This window comes from Platalea leucorodia, assembly GCF_965183815.1.
Source record: "Platalea leucorodia genome assembly, chromosome: 6".
Lineage (NCBI taxonomy): Eukaryota > Metazoa > Chordata > Aves > Pelecaniformes > Threskiornithidae > Platalea > Platalea leucorodia.
Window position 1 is genome coordinate 748,745 of NC_138828.1, and position 27,976 is coordinate 776,720.

At 50.0% G+C, this 27,976-nt stretch overlaps 2 protein-coding genes across 9 annotated transcripts in view; one reads left to right on the forward strand and one right to left on the reverse strand.

The window, feature by feature from the left end:
- Positions 1-7,726: 7,726 nt before the first annotated feature.
- On the forward strand, positions 7,727-15,479 carry PAQR3 (progestin and adipoQ receptor family member 3). Of its 4 annotated transcripts, none has more exons than XM_082314944.1 (7): positions 7,727-7,947; positions 8,043-8,205; positions 9,394-9,549; positions 10,301-10,498; positions 11,994-12,084; positions 12,410-12,558; positions 13,017-15,479. In XM_082314944.1, exons 1-6 carry the CDS (start codon positions 7,763-7,765, stop codon positions 12,550-12,552), a joined length of 936 nt encoding a protein of 311 aa, XP_082171070.1. In that variant the 5' UTR covers positions 7,727-7,762; the 3' UTR covers positions 12,553-12,558; positions 13,017-15,479. The 4 variants fall into 4 exon arrangements, 2 of the variants coding, with proteins under 2 accessions (XP_082171070.1, XP_082171071.1); XM_082314945.1 differs by having other exon boundaries at positions 10,364-10,498; XR_014228482.1 differs by lacking the exons at positions 12,410-12,558; positions 13,017-15,479 and adding an exon at positions 11,098-11,348 and having other exon boundaries at positions 11,994-12,070.
- Positions 15,480-17,190: 1,711 nt separating this feature from the next.
- Positions 17,191-27,976, reverse strand: part of BMP2K (BMP2 inducible kinase) — a 65,584-nt gene continuing 54,798 nt past the window's right edge. For 3 of the 5 annotated variants that reach the window (XM_082315719.1, XM_082315720.1, XM_082315718.1), the window contains one exon: positions 17,191-22,547. In XM_082315719.1, the coding sequence (XP_082171845.1) occupies positions 21,115-22,547 (1,433 nt within the window). In that variant the 3' untranslated portion in view covers positions 17,191-21,114. The remainder of the gene's footprint in view (positions 22,548-27,976) is intronic. The other 2 variants (XR_014228563.1, XR_014228564.1) reach the window with 2 other exon arrangements.

Below are 27,976 nucleotides of genomic sequence, written 5' to 3' on the forward strand. Positions count from 1 at the left end.
TGGAATTAACTGATGAAACAGTCAAATACTTTAATGAAAAAAGGGAAAAATTAGGCACGAAAGCCGGCTACCGACCCCACTTCCCTCTCCCCTCTGCAGAGGATTTTTAGTCCAGGTAATCACTGAAAAGAAGCATTCTAGGCCTCCCAGCCTCACACCGAGATGGGAGTGGGGCATCTGCTAGCATAAAAAGTAGACAAACAAAAGATACTACAAAATAATATATTAAAAACAATTGCAGGATTTTGCTATACTGTACTTCATTCTTCACTGACTTGCCAGCACTTCCTAATACATTGTCTCCTCCATACATCTTTGCACGTAAAGGTCTCAGTGACTTAAAGAAGCTAGACAGACAACGAGGATGAGAGCGGGAAGAGGAACTGCGCATCTTTGGAAGATCATGGGATTCCAGTTTTAGTAATCACGATAATGGAGGAAAACCTAAAATCTCTAAGACAAGCTAACTAGCAAGGCGAAAAACCCAGTCCTGGCAGATAGGCAACAATATCCACAGCGCAGTCAGCAAAACGAGACAATCGTTTCCTCCCCGTTTCCCCCGTCTTTCCATCCCAAAGCATTTTTGGAGGCAAGGCAAACCTTTATTTTGACATTTCCAGTTCTCAAACTGTACCACTGCTACTTAGCGGAGATTTTGGCATTTAGCAACCCAGTCAGGAAGAAAATCATGATTCGCATGCGCTCATCTTGGCAGAGGAAGAAGCAGCAAGACAAAATAGTAAGTGCAGAGTGATGATCCCAAATGCCAAGTACCCAGACCTTGTTTGGGACTAAAGCGACACTTCACAGATCAAATTTAAGAGCACATTAAAAGTTTGGAAGGGATTTTGAAGAAGGTCACATCGATTTAGGCATACAAATCCTCATCAGAACCAAATGCGAACGCGTGCCTCCTGTTGCATTCACAACGACATCCAAATACCTACAGAGGTCAGTCAACAACAGTACGGATTTACAACAAAAGTGCTGACGCCGAGAAATCATTCTGAGTGTCCGCACAGCTCAAAACATGCTTAAACATCACTGAAAGTCCAGCCTCTCTTCTCATGCTCTATTGAGAAGCTACTCAAGAAATTGCAATCGTGTAAACCACAGCTGTAGGACTACTTTACAGAAAGGCTATTTTGCCTTTTAACAGTGTTTTAGAAACACGATCCCTTTTGGGGAAATTTGCTGTCGCGCTTTGACCGGGCGAGGGGAGACTCAGACTTTGAGAGGAGTGGTCTGGTTCTTACTTCAGCAAAGTCACAACCCACACAGTTGTCCAAGAGTGAAATTACCGTATCGACCAAAGCTGTCCACAATTCCTGGAGTTTCACCCTCACTACAAATAAATCAACTAAACTCACCACAACTAGAGAAACAAAACCTCTGTGGGCAAAATAGTTTCTCTCAAAATGCCTTCTGTCATGGCATGAATTCCAGCTGTGATAAAATTTTATAGGCAAGCTGGAGTTAGAGACTTCTAATATGAAAAAAAACACCAAGCCCTATGCTCCTAAAATTCAGGACTCCGCAGAAAGGAGTTCATTTTTTTCCCTACCACTTTCACTGGGAGCAGGTTGTTGTGCTAGGAAACACCATCCCACAGGATTAAGCAGCTTTCCAAGCAGCTTCCTTCTTTCCCTGAAAATCCCTTAATTTCTCAAAAAAATTCCTTTATTGTCCCATCACCACTTTCACCTTCAGAACCTATCCAGAAAAAAGCCATTTGTCAATTAATTCCAGCTCTTTAGGTTCAGGACTCTATTATGCTGCACAATTGTTCATGTGCATCTGCTTAATATGGAGGGAAAAAGATGCTGCTATATTGGAAAAAAAAATAGTAGGCTGGGCACAAGAGGTGCCTTCTTCCATTGTGTGCACAGCACATTTTTGCTGACTGTAAGCTCTCGCACGGCAGGAAAAAGTCCAAATGCCATCCTTGCTCTTGCTATTGGCAGCTGTTCTCTTATCACCAAAGAGAATTTATCGCACCACTGACAGATGCTGAGATTCAGAAGCCGGAGCTGAAAGCCAAAGGGATTGAATCAGAAAACAAAAACGCCAAAAAAAAAAAAAAAAAAAAAAAAAAAAGAAGAAGGAAGAGCCCTACCAAAACAAGTCACTTCACTGCACACATCGCACATGCATCTCTCCACGGGGAGAGGAACGAGAGCCTGAACCCCCACAGCAGATGTCAGGCGTTCTGTTTCGGGCACTCCTGGAAGCCACTCAGGCTCTATACCGAGGAGCGCGCTGCGGGAAACCACGGCGAACTCCACCACAAAGACCCTAGCGGGGACAGTGCGAGGAAGAAAGATGTTTCTTCAGGGAAGAGGGCCTTGAAATCAAAGTTTTCGTGGTAGTAAGGTCACTCTAATTATCACACACAAGGTACTTGCCTTCCTAATGCTCTCTCTTGAAGGGAGCTCGTGGATCGGGGGTGTCCTGGGATTCCTATTCTTCCCCCCGCCCTGCCACTCTTGCAAAGACTCTTTGACTTCCACAGAGCTACGAGCCTTCTTTTCTCATGTGCAACTCCACCACAGAGCAGCATCCAGTAGTTCATTTCACAGATGCTTTGGCTCCTTCCAAGAAAGGATGAGACAGGATCTATCTGTTTTACGTGAGAAGGGGCTTCACATATCTCCCTCCCCGATGTAACTGTCAGTAAGCATGCATCCTGTACATGGCCCTTTGCAAGCTTTCTTTGCACGCTCATACAGAACCAAAAGTGCTTTATGCACATGAATAAATACACGGTCTCTGCGGTCATAAACCAGTGCCTGTATTTTAAGCGCAGGCTTTGCATTGAAACATACTCCTGAACGCAGGATTCTGAAAGACACCTCCTTCTTCCCACACCAAGGGAAAACACAACTAGTTTTGGACACAGGTAAAGCTCAACAGAGCTGCACACTGACGCAGCTGTAAGCACGATGGAAAGGAAGACACGCGACACCTTCGACCAACATTCCTAAATGTATTTTCTCAACTGAGGTCAGCCTGACGACAGATTTTGTTCCTGGGCGCTCAACTGCCTTTTCTGGAAAACCCGGTGCAGGCGAAATTCTCCCAGGGCAGCAGATTCCAACAGTGGGAAAAGGAGTCCCAGGGCCTCTCCCATGTCTTTGCTTGCAACAGACATATGAAAAGCCACAACCCCACGAACAAAAATCAGGAGGAGGTGTTTTGTCGGGCACTTTAGAAGAAGAGGAGCAAACACCAGGCCACAGCTACTTCGGGAATACTGGCACTGACCCGATGAGCGCTGCTACAGGTCTGCAAGAGAGGGCACAGCCGGGACGAGAAGCCCCGTCACGGCGTCCCTTCTTTGTTAATTGGGAGGCGGATGAAGAGGCAGCTCCCGGAGCCGGCGGCCGGGCGGATAGCACGGTGCCAGGCTGACACCTGGAGGGAGAGCCAGGCATCAGCTGGGGGCTGGATGCTCCCACCGGGAGGCAGCACAGGCCCCCCCCGCCGCGCCGAGCCCCGGCTGGGGCGCCCCTGGGACGGGCCTGCTGCAAACAGGGAAACGGGGCGGGGGGGGGGGGATGCTTCAATGCCTCAAAACTCAGCACAGGGAATACTTTCACCCTTTCAGTTTCAAAACTGAACAACTGGGTTTTTGCTCCCATTTTGTCATGACCATTTCAGATATTTCGTTTGGATATTTCTTCTTCCAAGCCATTTGCCTCCTGCTGCCGCCTGAGAAAACAGAGCAGAACGGAGCAGGGCATAAAAGGATCCCGCCGGTACTACAGAGCCGATACCACACGGTACAAATGAACTTGCTGCTCCGACCTAGGTTTTCCTCAATCGGCAGGCTCAAGCGTGGTTACAGGGTTACACTTCACGCGCCTAAGCAGGACGCTGTACAGGTACCCGGCCGACGACAGGAGAACGGCACTCAGCGGGGCGCAGTGAGGGTTCACAAGAAACAGGTTAGCTCGTTTGTGATGTCCTCAGCCACCCCTTGGGAAGCCTTCCCTCCCGCTGTCTGCACAGGTCGCTTGGCTTCCCACAGAAAAGTAGGGAACCCCTCAAGCACATTCATCTCCACTCCCCATTAAGCTCGTCTGCCAGTAAAATTAGGGATACCGTACAGGAATTAGGGCAAGCTACTGACGTACCCAGGAAGGTCAATTTAGGTCAAAGCTATCTTGCACAGATGGCTAATTTCAATCACTTACGCATACAACACAATTGTTCAATAAGCTCAAAATAAATAGTGTAAGTAATTAACTTAAAGCTGCCCTAATTGTTTCTCAATTTTCCCTATTAATTTAACCTATAACACTTCTCCTATCAAAGCTTCAAAGGTTTAACTCAACAGGCAATTAAAGCTTCTTTTCTTAAAAAAAAAAGTGCTGTCAGCTCCGATTCCTTCTGACTGAACTCTTTGAAGCAATTGGGATTTCATTTAAATTGCACAGGGCCTAGAAACAAAGTGTTTTTTCCAGGTATAATGTTCTCCGCGAGCTAATGATTCAATGGACAATTAAGACTAATTATGGTTTTAACTTGGTAGCAACTTTCTAAGCAGTATTTGGCTCGACAAAAGCAAGGCACCGCTCGAGCGAGCAGCGGATCTCCTCATTTGTCAGCAGGAGCTGGCAGGAACGCGTCTCCCCCTGCTCGGTTTCACCGTGGCAGCGCGAGGCCCCTTGGGACAGGCGGAATTTGCCCACCTGCATTAACCTGGCAGCTGTATTCTTCTTCCTTTAAACGCACGTGTCGGCACAAACATATATTACCTCCCTCATTCTCCAAGCGAGCATTGCAAAGAGAAAAACCAGCGGGACACTTGGTAGGAAAAAAAGATCGCCACCGTGTAGATGATACCATTCGTGTTAGCTTGGTCCCGCTACTCTAAGAGATTTAAGCTTCCAAGTGCACAAGGCTGACCAAAGCAGGACAGTTTCCCGTGTTTAGCACAGCTGATACAGGTCAGCTGGAAACAGAACCCTTATTCCAGCACAGAACAGAAACATCAACAGCCTGTGAATTATTTCCCTTTTGAGCAAGCTACCAGATAACACCTTTGTGGCCTCCTAAGATTTCGTTTCCCGGAAGCTCTGGTATCTGAATTCTCACACCCGCTGTGACCCTGTTACGTGTGAGACTCCCCGAGCCACCTCCTGAGTACGGGCCAGCTTAGCTCTTCTCAGCGCTGCACCACTCCGCAAGGCGTTTTACTACGCCGTGCTTCCCGGCGTACCTAACGCGACTCTGCAGAAGGCATACCCTGTGCTCCATCCTAAACACAGCCAGCAGCACGATCCGGGTCTCTCCCCTCCTGACAAAAGAACTACGTCTATAGATATTCTTTTGGAAGGCATTTTCTCTGTGCATCTTTCCTAAATTATTCTTATTAATTTCATTACTAGCAAGCTTGGGGGAAGGGAAAAAACAGAAACAGAAGCCATATAGAAAGGAAGACAGAAACTAAGTAAAATAGCTTGCTGGTTCTGGCTGGGATAGGGTTAATTTCCTTCCCAGCAGCAGGGGGGATGTTTTGGATTTGCACTGGCAACAGTGTTGCCAGCAGCGGGATGTTTTTGTTATCGCTGAGCAGTGCTTACACACAGTCAGGGCCTTTCTGCCTCCCCAGCCCGGCAGCCCCAGGCCGGGGGCACAAGGGGCCGGGAGGGGGCACGGCCGGGACAGCCGCCCCCAGCCGCCCCGGGGACGTCCCACACCGCGGGACCGCGGGCCCAGCACAGAAAGCCGGGGCCGGGGCAGGAAGGGGGGGACCTGCAGAGCGACGGCCTTTGTCTGCCCAGGTCCCCGTTCCCCCTGACGGAGCCCGGCTCCCCTGGGGACGGCTGAGCAGCCGCCGGCCCGCGGGAAGGCGCGAACGAACGCCTCGCTGTGCTTGGCTTGCGTGCGCGGCTTTTGCTTTCCCTCTTCAACTGCCTTTATCCCAGCTCACGAGCTCTCTCGCTTGTACCCTTCCGATTCTCTCCCCCATCCCACTGGGGGGGAGCGAGCGAGCGAGCGGCCGCCTGGGGCTTCGTCGCCGGCTGGGGTTAAAGCACAACACATATGAACGAAGCATTCAGAGACGTGCTTCAACTACATCCCGGAAAGGTGGGAACACAAGCAAGTTTCTACAAGCTAAGCCTGCTGAATTATTTCTGCGAACAAGATTCCACTGGATAACTCTCCAAAGTCCTGCGGTACATGCAGGAGAAAAGCAAACCCAGCACGCAGAACAGCTGAGAAGGAGGGAGAAGGCATGAGGCACTGTCAGCAGCTCTGCAGAGGCAGGAGGAATACAGTTTTCAGAGCACTGACGTTAAGGAATCTCAGTGAGTGATTAATTAGTACAAATATTCAAGAGCTGCTGTTGACCAAAAGCAACTGAATTTGGGTAACCAAATGGTGTTAACATGGAAATTTGGGGGTGATGCAGCACAGCTGGTCAGATTGCCAATGTCTAGGATTTGAACACCTGGTCTTTACGGTCATTCTTGATTTCCAACGCCCATCACCCTGCATCTTTTACTTGACAATACAAATCTCTCCGCCATGGGTAAATCTTTCATACTTGTCACACCATCTCGGAGGAATGCTCGCACATTTTGTTTAATGAGACAGAAGACCTTCAAAGAATTCTGCATGGCACAGGACTGGAGGGGCAGGTGAAGGAGGATTACCCTTCGGCATACTTGTTTTCAACTTTGCAAACCTACAGAATAACTTCTTTCTCCCATGTTTTTGGTTTTTGTTTTTGTTTTTTTAATTTAGAAAAAAGAAATTTGAAGGCAACTGGCAAACAACCCACAACTTTTCTTATTTAGGCACAGCAAATCCTATGGAAGAGTCTTCTTCACTATGAAGTTTTTTGGGGTTGGGGTTTTTTTGGGTACTTCATAGAGTTCCCAGGAAAAAAAAAAAAAAGGGACAATGCTAATAATCATTACTCTTAATTACCCAGAGACTGCTCTTGCAAAGTGCAAGTACAAGTCCCACAAGCGACGATAACCCTCAGCGCTTTCTAACTTCACACGTCTGTTTCTGGCCTCTGCTTTAGCAAGGCTGGCACCTTTCAGGCCTACCCGAAAGAACCGGAGGATGTTCCCAAAGGAACATCTTTCTCCAGAAGTTTGCCAGAGATGCGCACCATTTCACTTGAGACAAAACCCTCTGCCGCGACAGTAATCTAACGCTTCGCTGCAAGAGCTGTAACCGGAGAATTACACCCACGGCGACGGCGGCATTTTGCACCGCTTCCCCCCGGCGCGGGGCCCTCGCGGGCATGGCGCACCCGGCCTCTCACCCGAGCTGAAACCTCCGCGTTTCGAGACCGCCCGCCTTCCGAAGGCTGCGAGGAACGCCCCGCCCGCCCCTTTCCGCCCGCATCGCGGCGGCGGCGCTCCCCGCCAGGGGCGGCGGGAGCCGGGCGGCCAGGGGCGGGGGGGACAACGGCCGCCCCGCGCGCGGCGGGGCGGGGCGGGGCGGGAAGGGGCGCCCCCGCGCGCCCGCCGCACGTGCTGCCGCCACGGCGCAGGCGCCGCCGCGCTCTGACGTCATCGCCCGGCGACGCGCTGGCTCCCCTTCCCGCCGCGGCCGGCGCCCTCAGGCCGGTCCCGCGGAGCAGGGGGCGGGCCGGGCCGGCGGGAGGCCGGCGGGCGATGCGGGCCGTCCCCGCGGGCGGCGGCCCGTGAGGGGAGCGGCGGCGGGGCGGGGCGGGGCGGTCCGATGCGGCGGCGGCGGGGCGGCGGCGGGGCGCTGAGGCGGCGCGGCGGGCAGGATGCACCAGAAGCTGCTGCGGAGCGCGCACTACATCGAGCTGGGCAGCTACCAGTACTGGCCGGTGCTGGTGCCCCGCGGCATCCGCCTCTACACCTACGAGCAGATCCCCGTCTTCCTGAAGGACAACCCCTACATCACCGACGGCTACCGGGCCTACCTGCCCTCCCGCCTCTGCCTCAAGAGGTGAGGGCACCCCCGGCGCCCCGGGCCCGGCGGGCCGAGCCCCGCCCCACACACACCCACCCCCCCACCCCTTCCCCCGTTGTGTCTCCTCGCAGCCTCTTCATCCTCTCCAACGAGACCGTCAACATCTGGAGCCACCTGCTCGGCTTCGTCCTCTTCTTCACGCTGGGCATCTACGACCTGACGGCCGTCCTGCCGGCCGCCGGCGCCTCCCGAGAGGACTTCGTCATCTGCTCCGTCTGCCTCTTCTGCTTCCAGGTAGGGGCCGGGGAGCTTCCTCAGGGGAGCGCCTTCCTTGAGAAGGGGAGGGCGTTAAAGGCCGCTGGCAGTGCTTACAGGCACTGCAGAGCATGCTGGACTCGGGTCAGAGCTGGGAAAGCATCTTTTAAATTGCGTTGCTTTTAAAGGTAACTGACAAGCTCGGTGCTTGCGTTGATTTTGACCTGTTTAATCTATGGAATAAACCGGAGAGGACTGAGCATAGCTGGCGTAGGAGAGGGCCTGTGAAAAACATCTGAGTTCTCCCAGGCCACGTTTCACAGCTTCAGCTGGGCGCTGGGGGTCAGTCGGGTCTGATGTGCCTCCCAGACGGCATCGATTGCTGCTGCAGGGGGTCACCCACCGGGACATGAAAATCCGCCATGGCCTGACGCTGCTCGGGAAGGGCAGCAGGGCTTGTATTCGAACGGCTTGCCTTCTGTGTCAGATGAAATCTGTTCGCAACAGCAGACTTCAAGCATGTCAGCATTTGACCGCTGAAGCTCCTGTCAAGTATGCTGTCCCTGAAAAAGCGTGAGGAGCTAAAGGGCGCTGTATATCTTCCCTGAAGAGGCCAGGATGCCTTTGCATAGCTAGAAGCAGGGAAAGCTCCCTTGCTGGCTTGGAAAGCACTGCTCTTGTGCTTTTCCCTACTGCTGTTGAGGGTTGCAGAGAAACACAAAAAACATTTCTCAGGGAAAAATTTCGATGCCAGGCTAGAAGGAAATAAGCAGCCCGTGCGTAGGAGTTTAATTTCTTGTGTGTTCCCTCACTGAAGTAACTTGGGGGTCAGGCAGTCAGGGCAGATTCAGGCTTTGGTTTCTGGTTGCGGTGGTTTGGCCAAGCAGAACTCACTGACCCGCTGTGCTCGTGCGGACGTGGCCGTGCTCCCTGGCGTACCGGCTTTTTGCTTGGCCTCACAGTCTAGGCCTCAACAGCCCCATTTTTGTAGCTCTGCAGCTTGGGGTTATCAAGTCTTGCAAAGTTTTCTGTTCCTTCTTCAGTCTGCCAGAGAAGCTTACGCTAGTTTCTGTTGATTACTGGCAGGAATCATAATTGCCTACACCAAGTTGCACTGCAAAAGGCGTAACGGGTCGATCGCGCGCTCTAAGCTTCGGCGTTTAAGCTTGCTATACTGCCTGTTAATTTTGAAGAGATTAATGCATCCTTGTTTGAATGTTTGTATAGGTCTGTATGCTTTGCTCAGTAGGATATCATCTTTTCTGTTGTCACCGCTCAGAGAAGACCAGCCGACGATGGATGGCCTTAGATTACGCGGGGATTTCCATTGGCATCCTGGGCTGCTACGTGTCAGGCGTGTTTTATGCATTTTACTGTAATAACGTAAGTTTGAAGCACTTGTTCATGTAAGGTTTAGCTCCCGCGGTCTCGTTGTTGTAGTTTCCATGCCGTGGGAAGGGGTTTCATTGCAGTGTCCGAACAGAACATTAGCCAGGAGACGGAGATGGAAACTGAACCAAGTTCCTTCTGACACAAGCAGAACTTTGCTTGCTGAAGTGATAGGCCTACTGAGGTTTTCCTTTCAAGCTGTCAATCACACAAGCCTCAAGAAAACTTTTAAATTTCTATGAAGGCTGGGTAAACTTTACAGGTCCTGCCTTTGTCAAATGCGTGAGGCTGATGATGGGATGTCTCCCCATCACAACTAATTCAACCGTTTCCCTCCAGGTAGCTTACATGAGGCAGAAACGAGCTTATTTTCTCTTCGTTTAATAAAGGACGAGTAAAATTAGTTCCCTTGAAAAGCCTAGATGACATCCATGTCTGCAACGGATGCAGCGATCGGGTAGTCGAACAAGTCTGCTTAGGCAGAGGTGTATTTAAAATGTTTTGGTGAAGGCGGTGCGTGGAATAAAGGATGTTCTACTCGGTGTACCCGAGCAGTAGAGTCCCTTCCCCTCGCCGTCACTTGATAAACACAAGCCCATTCATGCGAGCCCCATCATTTCTGCTCGCAGCAGTGACAGTGATTGATAGATCATTACATTTAGTAATGCAGACTTTCTACCCAGAGTTTACTTTTACACGTGATGAGAACACCCGCAAACTTGCTCTTGTTTCTCTTTTTTCTCAGTACTGGCGTCAGGTATATTTAATCACTGTGCTGGCAATGATCTTGGCAGTGTTTTTTGCTCAGATTCATCCCAGTTACCTCACACAACAGTGGCACAGACTGCGCTCCATCATCTTTTGCTCTGTGTCTGGATACGGCATTATTCCCACCGTCCACTGGGTTTGGCTCAACGGCGGCATTGGTGCGTCTATTGTACAGGTAAAAGAAAAAAAGAAGGACATAAGAGGCCCTTTTGCTTTTCACTTGACGTCTTCCTTCCGTCCTCTTACCCTTCGGGAAACGAGGGGGAAGCAGCGGTAATGAAAATTTCGTGACGCAGAGAATTCTGTCGGACGATACGATCCGTATGCAAACACTTAGAAAGTTATTGAGAAGCAGTAAATGGGTTGAGCAGATGAAATCTGCTTTACTGATTTACAGCTGCACCGTGAGAATGAAAACCGGGTACAAATGTGCCGGAGCGTTCCTGCCTGAGGGAGGGAGCAGCCCGCGTAGGTGGGCCGCACCCTCGCTCACCCCAGGGCGAGGGACGGGAGCGAAGCGCTGACTCAGCTGCGCGGCGGGAAGCAGTCCGTCGGGCTGCGCGAGCGCCCCGGGCTGTCTGCCTCCGCCGCTCCAGAGCAGAATGGGGAAACCAGGAGACACTGATGGGATGATTATTTGCTTCCCCTTCTGTTCCCTGGGTTGGCAGGAAAAATCAGTATTTGCCTACTCAGCCCTTTGTCTCTTCCGCAACCCTCATTGAACATCGCTGGGAGGTTACTGAACTGTTTTCCTGTTCTTGTTTTACCGCTTAGAACTATGCTCTGAAAAACAGCAGCACAGAACAGCTAAAGACAGTAAAGTATGCCCCTGTATGAAAACCCCAGAAAGCGTTGCAATTACCCAGGAAGAGCTAATTGTGCTGAAGAAAACGTTTCTTTTTCACAGTAAGCCGTAACTGTGCGCATTCCTAGACTGGCCCTGCTGGAGGACTGTCACCTGGGTGATGGTTTAGCCCGGTCCAGAGCTGCTGTTGAATGTGGAAGAGCAACGTTTATGAACATAGGTAGTCTTTAGACAGGGCGCTTAACACTGGCCTTCTAAAAATCAGATAAACGGTAATTACCCCACCACCACCACGTCTTCCCCCATTTAGTTTCTTCTGGCATGGCAGAACGGTAGGTATGGTAGGCATTTTGTTTCCATATTGCAGAAAAATGCTGCACTTCTGGTAACAAAACTTTCCATTAAGGAAAACAAAAAGCAACTCGCGAATGGGTTGCTTGATGATTTACCATCCGGTATGTAGTACTCCTGTGGCCTCGGGTTCTAGCGGCCGCAATCCCAGCCGGTAAATGAGATTTTGCACTGAAATCATCCTCCTCGCTTATCCCGGCCATTCCGTGTAAGAGCAGGGTATTGGAAGACGTCCTTTTACTGACAAATTTCACGTCTGCTGCAGGCTGCGCAGAAACACTAAGCAGCTTGCGTATTGAAGCAGAGAGGGCATGATAAAACAAGTTTCTTCCCACTCGGATTTTCCCAAACTTTGACCTTTGCTTCCCTGTTGGATTTTGTCCATAGATAACATAAACAGTGAAGTAAGATTCAGCTTTGTCATGCCTTTTTCTTTTTTATCTTTAGGGACTTTTTTTTTTTTTTCCTATTTTTACCTTCTAACAGAATAGGAGAGCTTCCTTTTCTTTTGCAGGAGTTTGCTCCGCGTGTAGTTGTCATGTACTTCATCGCTGCTGTAGCTTTTCTCTTCTATATTTCCAAAGTTCCAGAAAGATACTTCCCAGGTAGGAAATCCTCTTCTGGGTGTTTTTTCTGCAGTTAAGCTTCTTGCAGTGTCGCAGTCTTTGCTGCGAGTCCTGACCTTCCTGTGAGAGAACAGGTTGACCGTGTTCTCTGTGAAGCATTCCCATATGGAGTAAAGCGTTGCGTGTATTTGCATCAAGAGAAGGCAGGCGACTTCTGATCAAGTTCGTTAAAGAACTTGCACTGCCTCCCCGCAAGCGGAGCGTATAGTTGAGCTTCAGAGGAGACGGATTGCGAATTGCCTTGCATGAGTTAGTTATTGCCAGATTTAACAACGTAACCACTTGCCCTTTTTCTTCCCCACAGGACAGCTGAACTACCTCGGCTCGAGTCACCAAGTGTGGCATATCCTAGCAGTGGTGATGCTGTACTGGTGGCATCAGTCCACGGTGTACATCATGCAATATCGACACAGCAAGCCCTGTCCCGAGTACAGCGCAGACGTGTGAGGGAAGGTACAGCAGCTCTCGTACCCGTGGGGATAGGATATTCTAACAAGTACTGGGTTAAATAATCCTGGCTTTAACTTGGCACAGCCTCCCTAATTAGCTTCCCCAAAGAAAATGCCGATTGGTGTAATACTTGCTTGTAAATGAAAAAGTAGCGATCCTGATGCCAGGCCCTCTGCTCCCTGTACTGCTGGATTGCAGGACGCTCCACGAGACGGCAGCGCCCTTGAGCAGCGTTTGAGAACAGGCTGGACAGAGCTCTGCCAGATCCCTTTCAGCTCTGTTTCACAATTTTAATCGCCTCAAGCAGTCATTACTATTTCTTCCAAAGTAGTCTTTTCCTCGGGCTTTTGTCAGGTTTTCAGCCTACTAAGCGTTGATCTGGGTTTTTTGGAAATCACGCAAGAGCTGATAATTTCATACATGTACTAAGTGACTAAACTTGTTTCCCCGCTGTATTTCAGAGGCACGGCGATGAAATTTCTGACTTGGAGGGTCTGGGCCTTCCCTAATGAGCTGAGCTGTGAAGTTAAGCACTGAGGCAGTTCCTTTCCTGACTCCTGGACTGTTACCCGCTTGCTGGGACACTATGTTATTAGGAGCTTTGAAAAAAAAACCAACAGCGGTGCCCAGGATCTGACATTCATTTCCTGATCTGCATTCAAGTACAAAACAGGTCTTCCTGGAGTGGATCAACGGAGAGGGGGGCTGTAAAACTCAGCATTCGGATCGCAGCAGTATTTTTTTTGCTTGGCAAACACGAACAACAGAAGTAACTGCCCTTGCTGAGCTAACAGGCCCAGGTACCAGGTTTTCAGGTTGTGTTCAAGCGCATAGTGAAGAAACTGCTCCTGACAGCCTGCTTGTAAAACCGTGGTAACTGTCGGACCCCGTCTTGGATGTAAATCGCAGCGGTACAGCGTGTTGCATCCCGCAGAGTCTTTGTCTGAATGACGTGCTTACGCTTCAGCATCGGTACGGTAACGTACAAAATCGAAATCGGTGGACTCTTTTCTGGACAAGCTCTTTTCCTTTTTCTGGAAGATGAGATCACAGGTCACCCGCCATAGCTATGTCTTCATTTCAGATCTTAAAAATTGCCTCCCCCAATACGGGTGGGGCCATCACTTCAAGAAATTTCTCTAGATCCCTTCGGTAACTTGGAATTAGCATTCTAAAATATATCAGGAGTAGCACTAAGCCTGCGTCTTCATGTTTGTTACTACGTTGCAGTCGCTAAGAATTTTTTTAAGTTTCATTTGTTTAACAGGATGAAATAACACACCCTGAGTCTGACCCTGCTGGGGATTCAAATCACTGAACTTTGGCCTTTTGAGGTGTGATGTATTATACCGTACGTGCAGACTTTGTTACTGAGAATGACTTCTCGCCCTACGCTTTCCACAGCAAAAAGGTTGCCTTGGGTTTTAGAATCTGTCGTGAAACCACCTCTCATCAACGCAACACTGGGGAGACATGAAACACCCAGGTTATGGGGTAGCTGTAGCTCAGCGTGATTAAGCTCAGTGGCTGCCAGTTTTTCAAATAGGACTGGAATAGTTTGGATTTTGGGGTTAGAACCAACATTCTTAAGCGGCTGCTGTATAGCAGCTGTGCCTGTGTTCACAGTTCAGTTGCGCAGCGCTAGCAAATGCTGCTGCTTCGCACCATCAGACGTTAGTCAGCATTAGCCATTTGGGGGTTACTCTGCTTGCCTCAAGATGCTGTTCGGACTTAATCCTAAGCGGTTCAAGTTTGGGACCAGAGCTGTTGCAAGACGCGACTGCAGCGGCACGGCTAGCCTTAGAAAGCGGCAGCTAGCCTAACTCTTTCTGCTTTGGCTGCAGGCAGCACCCTTCTGTTCTGGGGTTAGAAACTGCCCTCGCTGACCTCGCTACAACTCCCCGTCTTACCCGCGGCGCGGCCTTCGATAGCGTCCCAGCGTTTTCTCTCATCTTTTGCCATTGTCTGAGCACAGCCAGCTTCATACGCGCCGAGAGGGGCCTTGTAAGATTTCAGAGCAGTTGCCTCACACCTGAGGCGCGGGGAGAGCGACGCTGCCTCGCAGCGGGCTCGGAAAGCCTTATAGGCAGCCCTGCTGAAAGCTGCGTAACACTCGAGAAGGCCTTAAAGACCCCTCGGCCTTGTCAGCGCTATGCCCTTGCCTCTTTCCTCTGGGGAGGGTTGTCCCGGGATGGGATGGAGCTTACTCAGAGGCGGGGAGCGGCTGGCTTTTTGCAGCGCCCTCCTCGGGGCGGGCAGGCTGCTGGCAGGTCCCCCCAACGCTGCCTCCTCCCTCGGGGGCGAAACAAGCCCAGCTCCCTCAGCCTTCCTCGTCAGGGGCGTGCCAAGGAGACGCGGAACAGCGATGGAAGCGTACGGTCAGGCAGCTGAACGCTCATCGGGGATGGAGAAAGCAGGGTACTCGCTTCTCTGCTGGGATGCTGGAGGGCAACGCTAGCTGTCCGTTAAGTTCCGTGGGGGGGTTGGGGTTTTTTTCCAACTCCAGGAGCAAGTACTGGCAAGAACGGACTTGGCATTTACGATTCAACCCCCAGACCTTTGAGCCTTTCAGTGTAAACACTGATGTTTTTTTGTTTGTTTGTTTTAAACTTGACAGCCAAGCAAGTTTCAAGTGCACTAATTACTACTATTGGAGCCTGAGAAGGACCTTGCAAGTATAAAAGCTTGTTTCCAGTGTTACATGAACAATATTTGAAGAATACGTGTTTGTGTGTTGAAAGCATACTGACTTTATAGTTTGCTAATGTATTTTTTTTATGTAAACTCTAACTACTGTAGCAGTTTTGACTGGATAAGGAAACTGACTGCAAAGCTGTACATTGTCACTGCCCTGACAAAACCGATCCAGCTGCATGAGGGTCTCTCTGTACATACTGAACCTGTAAATAAACTTGTTTGTTGGATGTTTACATGCAGTAACACCCTTCTTGAATCTCACCTAGTACAACGACAGATGTGAATTTCTCAACCCTGCAGGCTTTTCGCAGCGCCCCGGGTTGTGCATATAGTCGGAGCCTGTCTCCTGAATCGTCCAGGCGGAGCGCGGAGAGGGAGGGCAGGTGTGCGACCTGCGCTATTCCTGGGTTGTGTGTAATATACACTACTCATGGTAGGTACTGCGCTATAGGCGTTTTCAGAGGAGCATCTCTAGATGAATCTGCGGATAAACTCAGCCTCGCAACCTACCGCCTTTCGAGCCCGATAGTTTCCAGGCAGGGCCTCATTCACCTCTTACGAGCTGCGGCCATTTCGGTTGCTGTGTCCTTCCCAAAAGGAGGAAAGGTTCATCCTGACGCGGCTTAGACTGAAACAACAAAGCTCTGTCCCACCACAACTTCCTAAATGTGCTTTTGCCCTAACAGAAGTTTGACCGCATGCAAAAACCAGGGATGAGAAACCAAGTGGTAGCAGTCACGCTGCAAAAAGAAAACAAAAAACCTCAGAGCCAGAGCATTTTCTAACTGCTTTTGTAACTGCAGGGGCTGAGAACAAAGCAAGCCTCTGTCAGCGCGGGCAGGGGCAGAAACGCCCTGCCTGTGCCCGTGTCCCGCCGGCGCCCGCAGCCAGCAGGGACGACCGCGCGCCCTTCTCATCCCGCCCTGCAGCACGGGGCCAGCGCTCGCCGAAGGCTGTTACCAGTAACCCTCAGGGTTGCCCCATGCCTTCTGCCTCTCGCCCTCTGCCAAGCCTTTAAACCACAGGCAGCGTGCAGACTGAAAAGACCTCGTGATCCATGAAGACCTGCTTTAAAGCAAGAATCGAACAGCCTCGGTTGTTCATTTCCATTTAAGCTGAAGCCTCCAGTTAAGCTGTGTTTCCTTCTGGATTTGCTTGGAACCAAATGAGACTGAAACAGGCAACAGGCAGGAGACAGAACAGTCAGGACGGGAGCTGCTCTGTAGTAACTGCGTCCCGCTGCCGCTCCGTCTTTTCTTGACCGTTTTCATCCTTACTTCAGCTTACCTAAGAGTAAAATCAGTACAAGCAGCATCCACAAGAAACTGCTCTAGTAAACAATGGGAAGAAGGGGGGCAAATCACATTTAAATTCTGCCTAGAAGGTTAGGGGCAGAACTACACGCACAGAGCTAGCACTGGGAGCTGAACTTAACATTTTGGCTACGGAAAAGGGACCGAGCTTCGGTTACCGCCTCGGAATGGGAGCGCATCCTTCCAGAACCGTGCTGCAGGAAGGCTCCAAAGAGGAACGCCGAACCTAGGGAAGTAAAAATGGCGCGTGATCAACAGGTTTTCAACAAGGTGGACGAAGAAAGACGACTGGGCAGCAAATACCAGTCTGTAAAAACATTTCTTAAAGAGCGACGGGAGCCTACAGCCGCAAAAAGCAATCGGCAGAAGCAGCATCGCTCGTAGGGAGTAAACTGAAGCCTAAATGTGAATACGTAACAATCGAATGTTTAAGGAGATCTGCAAAGTCACTGTTATCACGTTTGTTTATTTAACAACTGCAAGGATTTTATGATGTACATCAGTTTCACAAAAAAGTTAAAAGTTCTCTGTTTAGTGGTACACAAAAAAGCTTTAGAAACTTGAAGTCTAACAAGAAATGGAAGTGTAGTTCAGGAAAGTGCACTTAAAAGCTGAACGCCAGCAATTTCAAAACAGTTTTTACGCTCTTTAATATTAGGTGATGCCTTAGTCACAAATTTAGCTATACACACAATTTCCTTGATTTTCCTTTCGAACTAAGCACTATAGAAAAGTAACGCAGCAGCCACCCTTTGCACGTTTTGTCTTTTGCAGCTTTGACTCACAGTCACTCCCTCAAGTCACACGCAAGTGATTGCGGCGGCTGTGGTACTAAAAACACAGCAACTCCAAGAGATACATGATGTGTGCGAGCACGTGTATATTTTATATATACTTTTCGTATATAAAAATACACAATATAGTATAAAAAACTCCAGATAAACTCTTATTCTCACAGTAGCAAATATATCAACTTATTTTCACAGTACTTGGTTTCGCTAACCGGGGCGCCCGGCGGGGTCACGAGTTGTTTCCTCCCAAGCTGCCGGTGTCGGGTCCCACCTCGGGCAGGGCGGCCCGAGCAGCCGCGCACACCTCCCGGCCCTCCGAGAGCCTGCGGAGAAACGCGACCGCCTCATCTTTCTTTCCGCGACCGCAGCCGTTAAGGGCTTCTTAGTACCTTTTGACAGATTCTCTCCCTCGAGCAGCTGATTCTAAAAGGCCTGTGGTTCAGTCATTCAACGCGCTGAAAGAAAAGCTGTCCGAATCCATCGATATTTTCTGTGGGAAGGGAAGCGTCAGCTCCTTACCTCGCCGTTATCGTCTTCACAGACAGCTCGGTACCTGTCTAGCGCAGCAAGGTCTTTCCCGTATTTCAGGCAAGGTCGCGGTACGCTCCGCGGCACGCACACGCACCAAATAAAGGCGAAAGGGTATCACGTTCCCCGACAGTACCACCTCGCGTCTCTGTTGAACAGTGGATCTCAGCTGAACTTCAACCCAAACTCGGGTTTAGCTGTCTATAAACTATATATACCACGCAAAGGCAACTTAGCGAGGCACACTAATCTCTTCTCAGTCACAAGAAAGGATAAAATAATTTTAACTCTAGAAACGAAAAAGTTACATGGATGCAAAAACCTGTTTCCTAACTAGGATACAAAGAACAAGGTTTATTAAGGCCATTATAAAGCAAGTGTCATCGGCCATAACTCATATGCAGCCAGAGGCACGGCGCCAGTTTTAGAGCAACTTGGGTTTACAGTTGGCTTCTCTCTCGTCTCTCAGTCCCTGCGTACAATCTCACTCCAGCTTCCCTGGACCGCAACGCGACCGCTCACGGCCCCTCTGCCAAAAACCCAACCAACCCGCCGCGCAAGGAAAACCTGTAGCGCTCCTCAGCCTCACGTCTCGGGCTAAACAGGCAAAAACCAAACGCGCTTCCTTCTGTCCGCCGCTGACCTGAATACCCAGGCCCACGCCACGTCTGCCGACGCGCAGCCTCCTCCCTGTGCGTCCACCGTGGGACCACCTCTCCTTCCAGGCAGGGGAGCCGAGCCCCGTCCCACGCGCCTCGTCAGCCCCGTCCTCCGGCACCGAACGGCCGAGCAAGCCCCGAAGTTGCTTTGCCACCAGGGAAAGCAGCGGCCAGCATGGCGTCGGCCAGGACCAGCCGCATTTAAGGCCACGGGTCCCTTGCCTGTTGTTTTATTCTCGTTGTGTTTCCACCCGCCTGCCCCATTTGTCATCGTGTTCGGCTCCGACAGCTCTTTAGGCAGGTAACCAACAGGTCAGAAGGACACCGCAGGAAGGCAGCTCATAAGCACGCACAGAGGAAAAGGGGGGGGGGGGGGGGGGGAAAGACGGTTAACCTGAGTATCGGCAAATGCTACAAAACTTGGCGGGCGCTTCTTACAGCCTTTGGTACAAAAAACCCAGGTGAGAACAGCAGTAATAAAGCCTAAGAAACTCCTGTGCAAATAGAGGTGAAACGTTCCTACTCATAACCTCCTAAGAGCTTTGTTTCTAAGCCTGAAAAAGGATACGTAACCAAGCACGGCTGTAATCTTTCACTTTCACCCTGTGAGAAAAACGAACACGAGGAAGATAAAGGTACTGAAGGTATACAGATACCTACGAGCTACTTTCGAATCCCAGGACCAGGGGAAGCAATCTCACATATATCCGAGGGAGCGTTTTAGCGAACTAACCCCCAAAGGAGTCCAGCGACCTGGTTTTAATGTGTTGTTTTCAGCAACTGTTGTAAGGGATCCTCAAACCCCCTCACAGATCTCAGGACGAAGATATAACCCGCGGGAGACTTGGAACACAAATCCGCAACCCTCCGTATTTCACTTGACCTCCCGCGAAAGCGGGGGACGCACAACCACGAACGCTTACGTCCTCCGTATAGAAACATCCAATTATCTCCTCATCAGCACTCGGCAGAGCGGGGTATCGAGTTGAGACAAGCAGAGGAACCACCTCCTTCCTCTTGAAGCCTGCCGTGGCGAAAGGGCAGACAACCGGGACCCTCCTGCGTCGTCCTCGCCCCGCGGACGGTGTACTTGTACAACACGGGAACGAAACCTCGTCCTCGATGAGTCCGCTCCCGTCGCCTTCCCGTCACCCGCTGGCACCGCACGCTCCCGAGTGTTCGGCCGCGCCTCGTGCACCCCATGTCCAAGAGGTACTGCGCGGCAGGACGGGGGTCCTGCCTGTAAGGCGTCGTGCTGTGAAACGCAGGTCGCTACAGTAGCCGTCGGCTTCTGCAAGCCACCCGCTGCTTACTGCTGCTGGCGGCAAACAAATGCAGGTTCAGAGAAGTTTCTTCAAAGCTCAGTGCATTTAGCAAAACTTTCTTATAAAACACGCTTAAGTACAATAATAGATTCATGACAAGACAATATTAGGTTACAGTCGTTTCATAAAATTATTATTGTTTTAAAAAACAACAGGTTTGAAAGAATACACGTTTTCTTTGCAATAAAAATCCAAGAGGAAAAGAAAAGGTATTTTCAGACACAAATCCCAATTTCTAATCAAATAAATCTAACGGTTGCGTCTCACAGTCAACCGTACAAGTCCTGTGAAACACTCCGTACGTGCCAAATGATTTCCTCGCGTAAGCCAGCCTCTCCTCCCAGCGTACTGAGTAGTCGTCAAAGTGCTGCAACCACTGGCTGCCTCCCGGCTGGGTTACTCCCCTACATTCAGGCTTTTCGTCTCGCAAACCATTATAATCTCTGTATCTTTAGTTTTAACTCTAAACTTCCAGTTTGCTATTTTACGTTAATGGCACTTACTGTAAAAAAAAAAAAAAAAAAAAAAAAAAAAAAAAGACCAAAAATTGAACGGTTAGGCACACGTAAAAAATAATCCGCCTTTCACGTCTGCAGCTGCATAGATGCCTACCAGGTCCCAAGCCCTAGCCGTGCTCTGCAAGTCCGGGCCGCAGCCCCTCGAGGACTCGGCTTCTTTATTTTTATGATTAATATAGGTAGTTTTCACCTAGGAAGCAAAGACTCGACTACTTCCAGCCGATCACTCTGGATATTAGCACATTTTGGTTCTTAGGTCTAGCGCGACTGAGACGCGAAGAACCACCGTGGTTCCACCAGCCTACCTGCACGTACGGAAAACGTTTTTCACGGGATCTCTGCCCGTGCCCCTCTCTCCATCTCAGCGCATCGCAGAGGACCGCAAAGGCAACGCAAAAGTGCAGAATGACAATATGTTCCAGGGCCCAAAGTCAGTGACAGACAACGATTCGTATCTGATTTTTCTTTTCATTCTGGGAGCCATCTGCCATAACAAAATGATGCTCCTGGTTTGTTTTTTCTATTTTTCTCTCTCAAAAAAAAAAAAAAAAAAGTAAAAATTTGCCATCGTTCTAAATTTCATCGTGCAAGCTGGCCACGCCTTCTTGACCTTGAATACACTGTACAACCCACGTCCCTGTCAATTCAACCAGATAAATTACGCCACTAATTAGAACCTCTATTAAGTAACTCAGAGAGGTGGAGGGGGGGGAACCCATTGGAAGCATTTACTGTTTGGAAGGAAACGGAGCTGCTCCAAAGGGATCCAGCTCCAGCGCCTGCTGCTGCTGGCTCTGCGCGCTCTGCACAACCAGTTCCGTGAAGGGCACTGCACCAAAGTCGTCTGTTTTTAGCCCGTCACCGCCGTGAATGGCTCCGTGCAAGGAGCTCTGCCTAGGTCTACCAGCCACTACCACTGCGCCGTGATCCCCGCGGTTGTCACCAAACCCTTGATGCTGGGGATGCCGCATCAAGTCCGGCGGGTGGAAGGGTTTAGCTCCGAAAGGATCCAGCAGACTCTCGTCTGTCTGCAGAGGGTTGGTTCGATCTTTGCTGTCAGTCAACGCAACGCTTATGTTCTCTTTGGAGTCCGAGATAGTCAGGAACTCATTGCTGCTCTGCGAGTCCCGGCGGCCGGCTTTCTTGTGCCTGCGGGCTCTCTCAGGGGTGCGGTAGCTCGGTTTCAACGCCTTCTTCGTGGTGGTTGGGGTGCCGTGGTGGCGCTTGCCGTTGTTCTTCGAGACCTCCTGTTTCATACGCCTTTGGCGGGAAGAAAGTTTCTGCAGGTTACGCTGCTGCTTCACCTTCTGCTGCTGACTCCCTGCGATCTCCTCAAAAGGAACCAGCCCAAACAGGTCCTCTTTACTCCCACCGGTCTTGGGGAGAAGGGAAGGCTGAAATGGGGTGCAGCCAAAAATATCGACGCTCCGTGGAGAGGCGGGGGAGAGCAGGGGCTCCGTTCCCGCCACCTGGCCATCTTGCTGAGACACCTTTTTGCTGAAGGGGGCTTTTGTGAAAACATCGAAGTCATCCTGCTCTTGGTTCAGGCCGGGAAAAGCCACCTGAGAAGAGACATCTTTGTCCATCTTCTCTCTTGCCTGAGGCTGCAGAGTAAAGAAGGGCACTGCCCCAAACACATCAAATTCTTGGCCAGGGTTCACCTTGACTACAGCACTTGGCACGTCAGACAAGGACGTATGCATGGAACTGGGTTCTTTGATTTCACCGCTGCCCACACCCTCTCTGAACCTGCTGCTCAGGAGCCCTTCCGCAGCGTTGAGCTTGGTTCGATCAGAATCGGAGTCAGAGCTCTGCTTCTCTTCCTCCTCTTCCTCCACCTCTTCCTCAGAGTCCATGAGGAGAGGCCGGTGGCCTAAATTCTCTGGTTCCGTATCATTGTCATCATTGAAGTCTCCATTCTCTCCTTGCAAGACTTCTTCATCCTCCTGTTCTTCTTCTTCCTCGCTGCTCTTGGGAGAAGGAGGATCAGATTCAAAATCGCTCTCTGACTCATCGCCACCTTTTGTCACTTGTCCCTCTGCAGCTTTCCTCCCTGGCCGGGGATCTCTAAAAGCATGGCTCAGTTTTCCAGCCTTGGTTGGGGTCCCCAAGTTATTTCCTTGATTGCTGGCCGAGTTATCCGCTTGTTTTCCAGGGGAACCTGCAGGTCCGAAGAAAAATGCAAAACAAAACTTGAAATACACTCTTAAAGTCAACGCTTATTCCACACGCGCCATAGCCACATGTACCAAGAGCTGATGCAAACACACATTCTGTACTTACTGAGGGAAATGAGGTAAAATCACAGCTAATATTTCAAACAACACCCATAAAACTGATCGGTAGTCAGAACCTCTGGCTTTACTCCTCAAGCACAAGGCTTCTACAAACACAATAGTGGTGTTGTTGGGGCACGGAGGAGGGACCGACGGACCCAGGTGATCTCCAGAGCCAGCTTTGTAAGCGGGCTCAGGACGCAGCCGCTCCTCTCCAGGGAAACAGGAGCCGGTGTGCTTGACGATTTTAGGGGTTTTTTTAAAAGTAGACTACCTATTTCTTGAAGTGCTTCTGCTTTGATAGTCTGTTCTGACAAACTCATTGCTCTAGTCATGAAAACAGCCAGCGTAGGCAAAAGAAAAATATTTAGCGATTACGGATACTCCGCTTCAGACCTCGGGTACCGTTTTACAGCAACGGCAGAGCTCAGAGGGCTCTGCTCGGCTGGCCTGCCAACCAGGCTGCGGTGCAGCTTCTGCGTACCAGAAAGCAAATGCACCTTGCTGACAAACCATCCCTTAAACCTGCCTTTTGAAGAGGCTCTCCAAGACGGGCCCATTCTACTAAGGCTCTTACCACGCAGTCGGATACGTGTGGCAATACTGACATATTCAATGTAGTTTCAAAAGGGAAACGAGTGCACGACACCCTGTTGATCTCCAGTCTTTCCTCTCCCAAGCTTTACAGCAGGAGACAATCCCTCGCGACATCTCCAAGGTAATTAGGTTTCTCTAAGCTCTATGAAAATTCGGGAGTGGGCAAGAGAGAAGTTTGTTCATGTCCAAGCTGCAGGGGAGATGACGGGAGGTCACGATCTCTCTGTCCGGCCCTCGAGGGCACCAACTCCTTACGTGAGCTGAACAAGCGGGGCTTGGAGCCCGCCACCAGCCGCAACTGAGACGTGGGGCTTGGGGCTTTTTGCCTCGCTAGTGTGTTTTAAGGGATACAAAGGGGCGCGGACAAGACAGCGAGCCCTACGGGGAGATCGCAAGGCAATCGGCCAACATAACTATATGGAAACGGAGATGCAGGGGCAAGGATACTTTCCAAAACATGTCTTGGTTTGCAATACTCCCTTCTCCCCCTCATCAGGACCAAAACTGTAATTTGGACTCACAAATGCCACGGAGAATTAAGCTTGATGGTCGCTGCCATTTGGGGATTTGGCAAGGTCTCCCCAAGCGCTCCCCCTTGGTTTCAGCAGAAACGGCCTCTCTCCATCAGGGCCTTCCCCATGAAGAACACGCTGCGATAGCAACGCGGGAGACTTCTTTTTTTTTTTTTTTTTTTTTTTTTTTTTTGAAAGCAACGCTTGCCTTGGCGTGTCAAACCTATGCTTAGGGAACGTCTCTTTCTCTAGTGACACTGAAGCTCCAGATTCAGCCCCTTCTAACTTCTAGTGTAGCCGTTCAGGCCCCAAAAGCTATTGCTTTAACTTCAGTTTGAGAGAACTGTTTTCTCGATTGTTTCTAAATAGCATCTGTCAGCTCAGCTTCTCTATGGGAAGGAAATCTGTCTTCGTGGTACTCCGACACCTTCACCCCGCTATTTCCCATCTGGCAACTCGAGCTAAGAACAATCCACTGCCGACTCTTGTGCGGGGTGGTTGGCTTCGAAACACCGGGAGCAGAAAAAACCTTGCATCCGTAACCAGAACAGGCGGGAAGCGCACGCAGGCCAGACAAGCCCGCAGAGCGCCATCGGCACGGCACTCGTCAGACTCGGCACAACAAGTTCCTCCCTATGTCGGAGCCCCGCTGCTGCGCAGAGATGTTTTCGGGAGCGTAACGGACCGTCGGATTTCTGTTTGAAGGGAATGAGTAGGAGGAAAAGCGAACCGCGTGACCTCAGCTGGGGAAAGCATACGTGCTCGAGATGCCCTTTTCCCTAGGACACAGATCGCACGTCAGCCGCGCTACTTTAAGAACGTGTAATTGAACATGTAACGCTAATAACGGCAATAATTCACCTCTCTGCAGACACACAGCAACTACCAAAAATTTGTGTGCCGTCCTCCGAAGCGAGGCTATATCACAGCCCCTCCAGGCTGAATGTTACGTGGGTACCGACCTTCAGACGGGGACCAGAACAACGGCAAACCCAACTGCGTTTCTGCTTGCCCAGCGAGGACTCGGACCGACAGCTTAAGTTGAAGCTTCACCCGGTGAGGAACATCCCCGTACCCCACTTCGCAGCCTTCGCTAGCGAGGTGCTGTGCAACACCCACCCTGCAGCCGCAGGGCTGGGTACAGACCCGCTTCTGCCTCTAGCACCCGACGCAGACCCGGGGACCGGGCTCGGGCCTCGTGACAGCGGCTGGCGACGAGCCCGGCTCACAGCCCGGCGCCGGGTTGCCGACCCTCTCCCCCCACCAGAACGAACGCCTTCCGTTTACGGCTTGGTTAAACAACTGCTGACGTTCATCAGCTCGATGTGCTCACGGGAACGAAAAAGCTGGGGATGGACGGGTGCGCCAGCTATTTCTCCGAAAAAAAACCTTCAGCCAGAACCCAGTTTGTGACCCTCTTGTTCTTGTAACGTACACAATAATTTCTCAGGTAATTTCTTCTTCCACAAGGAAATCAGCATGCAACTTCCAGGCCAAGTCGGATTTTTTCTTTCTCTGCTCCAGTTTAGACCAGAATATTCAGTTTTACAAGAACACTTTCCTCCTTTTTTGAAAAGGAATTCATAGCAGATTTCTTCATTCAGTAGTCATTTTGCTCTTTCGCAATTACACTTAAAATAAGAATAAAAATTCCGCAGCAATGTATTTTATGGATTTAAAAACAAGATGACCCGAATGACTAAAAACATCAGGTGATTAGGGCTTTGAGCTGCTGCTTCTTGGCTTTTGGTGTCAGATTGTTCTTATCTACTGCAATTTTAAATACTACGTATTTGCTTTACCCGCTAAATTAGAATCTGGATTATTTGACTTCTTGCTTTAGATTTCCCAAAGGTACAGCCTTCACATGGCACTATATAACCCCCTATCCTCCAAATCCTGCTGTTGCCAATATTTATTGGAACACTAACGTTAACATAAACACGATTACATTTAAAAGGAAAAGAAAAAGGAAATATTTCTAGGTTAGATGTTACCACCACTTACACAACAGAAAAACCAAACCTTTTACCTATGTCAATACCCACATGAATTTACACTCCCAAGGAATGGTTATACCTTTGTACATAATTTCCACAAGCAGAAAACCATTTACAAACTTTTTTTTTTTTTTTTTAAAGACAAGAATCGAACCACAGTATATCCAATATACCTGACTTCCCCAAAAATTTCAATGTTATTTGTTCATTGCTGCCCCAGCCACACTCGCTGGGAAACCAACCGCGAAGGACGCCGACAAGACAAAAAACCCGACCCCTGCCAACAGCCGCGGGCTTGCTGAACAAGTCCTTCGAGCCACGCGATGTTCAGCTCTCGGCAGCAGAGCCCTCTGGACAGAACACGCATCCAACAGGACTGCGCCGCACACGGCAAAGCGCTCAGAACGGCTTCCCAAAGCACGCTCGATGTACTGGTACTGGCACACGAGCCATTCCTACACCTCTTCATAAACCCATCTATAACCCTTGTTCTTGCTGACAGCACGCAGCACGTGATTTTGGGAATCAGTCATCCACACGCCCTCGTTTTTAAGGAATCTAGATTAGCATCCTAAATTTCCTTTCTCTAGTGTAACAACTGCTATCCCGAGCAAAACCGGGACGAAGTCAGGAACGACCCCTTGAGCAGCCCCCCTTGCCGGAGATGCCTGTTCTGCAGTCAGGACAAAGACCGCCTGCTCATCACGTACGAAGCTACGCGTGTTGTTCGCACATGCGGGGCTCTGAACCACTCTTCTAGGAAACGCCGCGCACATTGCTCGTTGACAGAGACACGGGAGGTGCCTGAAGAGCCAGCAAGAGCACTGAAAAATTGAAGTACTTGTGCATTTTTACACTACTTCCCACCCTGCCTCGGCACTAGCCAGTTGCGTGGCCTCTTGTTGTACTAAGGGCATCGGGGCCAAGCCATCCCACGCTGACGACAGCATACAACACCCTTCTTGACGGCTAGAACGAAGCCGCACACAGGCAAAAGGAGCTCGAGCCTCTGTATTTGTAACTGTCTCTGCCTTCACCTAAGAAAACATTTTCTGCAATATCTCCATGCTGAGGCCACTCAAAGATACTACAAGCGTATTTCTTTTTCCAGCCATCACATCATCACGGCACCAGGCAATTAACTGCCTATTAGCTCATCAGCTTCCAACCCCTCACTTGACTACAAAGGATTTCTGAAGAGGGTTGCTGAATTTCTGGCTCTTTAGCCCTGCCATTCCTCCCTATCCCCCCTCTCCTTGCCAGAGTGACAAATATTGCTTTTTTATCGCAGCAGGAGATGTACGGTACTGTATTGTGTACAGACTCAGAATGATTGAAAAAAACATGAATTTTGCAGCGATTGGAAACTCGCAAGCTATAGTAAACAGCTTAATAGTTTTAAAATTTCAGAACCAGCACCTACAACCCTCCGAAGAGATGGCGCTGGGAGCGGTAACTGCTCCTGCTGCACAGTTTTGAAGGGAGCACTTTCATCTCTGAAGTATTTCTGGAGCAGTGGCCTCACTGCTCCTACATTTGCATCGTTCAGAGAAGCGCAAGTGTCTTGCTTTATTCTTCAGTTTGCACTGAGGTCTTGTAAACAAAGGCATCTTCCCAAGCAGGCATCAGTCTAAGGTACCAGTCTGAAACAGTTTCTGGTCTAACACAGCCAAACCTCATGGAAGAAACCATCTCTGCACGCACTTTCTCACCTGCCGTGTCTTTGGCTTAGTCCCAACAACAGGGAGAAAAAAATCAGAGCCGACTGCTGTCGAAACCAACGCAAAGAAGCCAAAATATGCTCCATAATGCTACCAGTTTTAAAGCCATGACGGGAATATTTTGTTTTTTGTTTTTCTACACTGCAGTTCCTCCTCCTTCACTCCTAAAGAACTTAGCAAACTAAATAAATACTAAGAGCACTGTGAGCAGAACCTATGCCCCAAAAGGGAAAATTCCCTGGTTAATGACAATTTAATGCTCTGGCCAAACAGATTTCCGAAATGAAGTGTTCTGTCATGTTGATTTCATGCCATCTTCTCAACCGCAAGTGCTGCAGAGGCTCTTCAGATCCACATATTTATAAAAAAAAATGCCGCAAAATGTCGAGTAACATCTGTTTGTCATGTACGGTTCAGATTACCACACTTCTAATCAGGTTTGCATCTTGTAGGAGACAATTGTTCTTCCCTCAAATGCAAGCCA